Source organism: Dryas octopetala, chromosome 3, assembly GCF_963921425.1.
Source record: "Dryas octopetala chromosome 3, drDryOcto1.1, whole genome shotgun sequence".
In the NCBI taxonomy this organism is placed as follows: Eukaryota; Viridiplantae; Streptophyta; class Magnoliopsida; order Rosales; family Rosaceae; genus Dryas; species Dryas octopetala.
The window spans coordinates 10,319,595-10,322,214 of NC_141368.1; the positions used below are offsets into that span (position 1 = coordinate 10,319,595).

Below are 2,620 nucleotides of genomic sequence, written 5' to 3' on the forward strand. Positions count from 1 at the left end.
AATATTTAGCTCAAGTGACATTTGGTGTGTTAAGCAAAATGATAGATCTTTTAACTAAACACTATTTTTCACCTTCTCAACTTTTAAGTAGTAAAAGCCAAAGATTGTAGACAAACTTGTATATAGAACTTTGGTATTATTAAACTCGGTGCATCTTATGCAAATTGTGTTGCGGCACTTGTCAAATCCATTAAAGTTCACAAGTCATTGTCCACACATGTGAGGATGAAATGAGAAAACGTCACATCCAGATAATTGCTCTGCTCATAGTAATAATATATATTCTTCTACTATATTACTATATACATTGCACTAGTTTAATATAATTATCATTTGTTTCTTTACTTCGATCTCATGCTGAAAGGCATAATTTGGTTGGGAAGTGACGGCTGTGCATGGAAGTTCAATACCAATACACAATTTGGTGGTCAACAAAGTATATATATATATATTTTAAGTACAATGATTCATCCTTGAATTGACAGAAAAAGTAAAATTAAGCAGAAGATATGGAGCCCCTTTAGCTTCTTTATTCCTCCAAATTGCTTCTTTTAATTTACACGATGATGCTCTCCAACTATGACACACTAATGAACAGCCTAATACCCTCTTCTCCCTTCTTGGTGTTTCTGTCATCTGGTTTCTTTCTACACCCACCAAAAGCAATACTAGCACTCCTAATTTTCTTGGTGTATTTCTTGTTAGTTGCTTTTCTGCGTGATCCAGTCTGAGAATGCATCTAGGGTCTTCATGTCAGCCCTGTAGTGTTTCTGTGTAAATTCTAGCAGAGTAGGCCAAGTGAAGTCCGGGTACATCCGTGGGCTATCAGTATCGACCAAACTTCCTGGTGGGGTCACCACCCTATCCTTTTTGGGACAGAGAAAGAAAACAAGAGATTTCCTAACAGTTTTGTTATTCACCACTGCTCTATGCAAGCAGCTCTTGTAAATCCCATTTGATAGAGCCTGAAAATTCACATCAAAGAGAGCATAAATAAATATTCTCAAAGAACGTTTCATTTTTTGTTTAGAAAGCATATTGAAGATCCCTGTTTTTGTCCAACATGTTGGAGTCTTTCAGACTTTTTCTTGGAGGAAAGAAAAGAGATTTTCTGTCTAAACAAACAGAGCCTAATTCATGAATAAACTGACTTACCATAAATGTATCGCCGATGTTGACAACAAAAGCATCAAGGTTAGGAGTAATGGAGTGCCACTTTTCATCTACATACACTTGAAGTCCACCTACTTGATCCTGATGAAGGATTGTTAAGGAAGTGGGATCACAGTGAGGCCCAGTTCCTAGTGTTAAATCTGGTTTTTGGCACATGGGGTAGTAGTTCAACCTCATTATTGAATCGTTTCCTTCGAAGAATTCTCTGAAATACTCTCGGCCAACTCCTAGGCTCATTCCCAATAGCTCCACTATCCCATGGGAGAGAGTGGTCATGGCTTCACAGTATTCTTGGTATACTTTCCTGAGCAAGACAAAAATATGCTGCATAGGTAAAGAGCTATTTGTAATGTACGACATCAAGATTGTTATTTTGTTGGTTTAGTGATTGGTAATGAAACTATCCACTTAAAGAGAGCATGAAATAAATTTGAATTGATTATTTTTTTTTCTTGCAGAAGCAAAAGATTACTCCTGATGATGTGCTCTTAGTTCTTACCCGTATTCACTGAAATCTTCACCCATTACATCTGCAATATAGTCCTTGACAATTGTACTTGAGCACTGGCTGTCGGTGCAATATCTGAAAGTAAGTGTTTCTTTCCATGGAAGCTTGGAGGAGAACCTGCCGACGAAGCTACTTGCATATCCGCAGTGCTCACCAATCTTTCTCTGAGCCCTTTGCTTCTGTGAGAGTTGCATGCCAAAGAACAAGTCCATGTATTTATGAGCTTTTGTTATGAGTTGTGAATCAACTCCATGATTGACAAGGAGAAAGAAGCCGTGCTTCTTGCATGCCTCATCGACTGAACGACATGCGTTTGAGACATCCCAAGTGTTCCCTGTGAGAAAGCCTTTCAAGTCAATGGGAGGAACTAGCAGCTGCGGTGGCTCGGGGCCTGGCTTTTCATGGTCAGGCCATATGAATTCTGGGGGTATGTTGGATTGGTATTGAACAACTGATGCATCAAAAACCAAAGGGTTTTGTTGATCATCATTCTTATAATTTGTTCCACTTATTGGTGAGGGATGCTTAGGAGGAGGCATTGGCATGCTTAGCATAATAATGTAGCCTTCTAAGATTTGGAACTTGGAAGAGTACTGTGTGGTTGGTTGGTACTTCGTGGGCAGGTTTAGAGAGAGATGAGAGAGAGGGAGAGATAGAGAGAGAGTTGAATATTGAGGAAGAGTTAGCGAGGACAGAGTTTAAAAAGAAGGTGAGAGGGAGAGGAGAGAAACAGCCAAGACTGTTCATTGGGGAGGTCGGTAAACAAATTTTAGAATCTTATTGTATTTTTACTGTTGCGTCATTCCTTCATCTCGCACTGTGTGTGTGTTTTGTGTGTTGGTCTTATATCTTATCGCCTAGCTATAATACTTTCATTACAGTACCCCCCTCTCCCCACGCACACACACCAGACAGTGTATCTAGGAGGTCCAAATCATG

The 2,620-nt window shown here is 39.4% G+C and overlaps 1 protein-coding gene across 1 annotated transcript; it reads right to left on the reverse strand.

Moving 5' to 3' along the window:
* Positions 1–254: 254 nt before the first annotated feature.
* LOC147290731 (gibberellin 20 oxidase 1-like) lies at positions 255–2,410 on the reverse strand. Its single transcript, XM_086235080.1, has 3 exons — positions 1,673–2,410; positions 1,156–1,477; positions 255–965 (listed from the first exon to the last, which is right to left on the reverse strand). Exons 1-3 carry the CDS (start codon positions 2,233–2,235, stop codon positions 702–704), a joined length of 1,149 nt encoding a protein of 382 aa, XP_086091206.1. The 5' UTR covers positions 2,236–2,410; the 3' UTR covers positions 255–701.
* Between the last annotated feature and the right edge of the window lie 210 nt (positions 2,411–2,620).